A 1,158-nucleotide genomic window follows, 5' to 3' on the forward strand; every position below is an offset into this window, starting at 1 on the left:
GTTCCATTTTGCACTATTGCACATGCGCACAAGCTGTTTTACGGAGAACAACGGACTGCCGGATCTATAGCCCCACAGTAGGCGTCCGGCTGCCGGACCAATATCCACTTCCTTGTTATAAATGCAACAATTTTGTTACTATAGCCATCGATAGCACAAATGTGAGTAACCCCATATAAGACAAGTTTCTCATTTTGGCCAATGTGAACTTTGTGACCAAAGTAGTCCGCACTGTATGGTATGGGATTCATTGACCTCGTAGTAGCTTCCCTTCTGTTGTGGTGGTATATGGGGTTTGCTAGACTAAGTGCTTGTCCTACTCTTGTCTCACTGATGCGGACTCCCTGACTTCTAAGATAACCTGTCATAGTTTTTCGCCCATAAGCAGGACCAACCTAGAATTACAATCCATTACAACAAAAACTTTATAACTGGCATGTTTTAATCAAAATTATTGTTACAAACCACACGCCCCGGTATATTAATATAAGTGTGCCTAATTAATGAGGGACATTGTACAAAACTTTAGTAATACTATACTTACAGTTCTAACAGCTTCAGAGACAACTTGTTGTAAATTATAGCCATCCATTCTACTAGTTCTGTGGATGTCTTTATCACTGCAAAATCTCTCTATTGAACGAACACTGAAGCCACGTATACCGGGATACATTCGTTTCAAGTACAGACTAAGACGGCAGTGAGTCCAACCTTCTTCTACAATCTTTTCACGAATGAAATCTTCCAAATCATGTAAAGACACATTGGATGCCATTTTGTGGGTGTGGTTAGTAATTATTTATTAATGACAAGATTGCATTGTTAACAACTTTACAAACAAATTTTTCACTTTCGATTTGACTTCAAGCATTTATGCCTATGAAGTTTCACGTCTCGGTTACATTAATTTAAATGAAACATAAATTTTTAGAACTTTAGAATTTTAAATTTAAAAATCAAAAAATTTACAGATTTAGACATTTAGCTCTTTGAAGTGCTAAGATCTATTTTCCTACACTTGGTAAATCACAAATTTTAGAAATTTCAAAAATTCTAAATTTTGTATACTTTGGAAGTTCAGAAATTTGGAACTTTGTATGTAAATGCAAAAATCCAATATTTAGAACTTTAGAATTTTAGAAATTTGAAGCTAAATTT

At 35.1% G+C, this 1,158-nt stretch overlaps 1 protein-coding gene across 1 annotated transcript; it reads right to left on the reverse strand.

The window, feature by feature from the left end:
• Positions 1–30: 30 nt before the first annotated feature.
• On the reverse strand, positions 31–1,111 carry LOC109593464 (uncharacterized). The gene is made up of 2 exons (XM_020008530.1): positions 545–1,111; positions 31–395 (listed from the first exon to the last, which is right to left on the reverse strand). Exons 1-2 carry the CDS (start codon positions 773–775, stop codon positions 39–41), a joined length of 588 nt encoding a protein of 195 aa, XP_019864089.1. The 5' UTR covers positions 776–1,111; the 3' UTR covers positions 31–38.
• Between the last annotated feature and the right edge of the window lie 47 nt (positions 1,112–1,158).

The sequence above is a fragment of the Amphimedon queenslandica genome, unplaced genomic scaffold (genome assembly GCF_000090795.2).
Source record: "Amphimedon queenslandica unplaced genomic scaffold, v1.1 AMPQUscaffold_1404_Cont26584, whole genome shotgun sequence".
In the NCBI taxonomy this organism is placed as follows: domain Eukaryota; kingdom Metazoa; phylum Porifera; class Demospongiae; order Haplosclerida; family Niphatidae; genus Amphimedon; species Amphimedon queenslandica.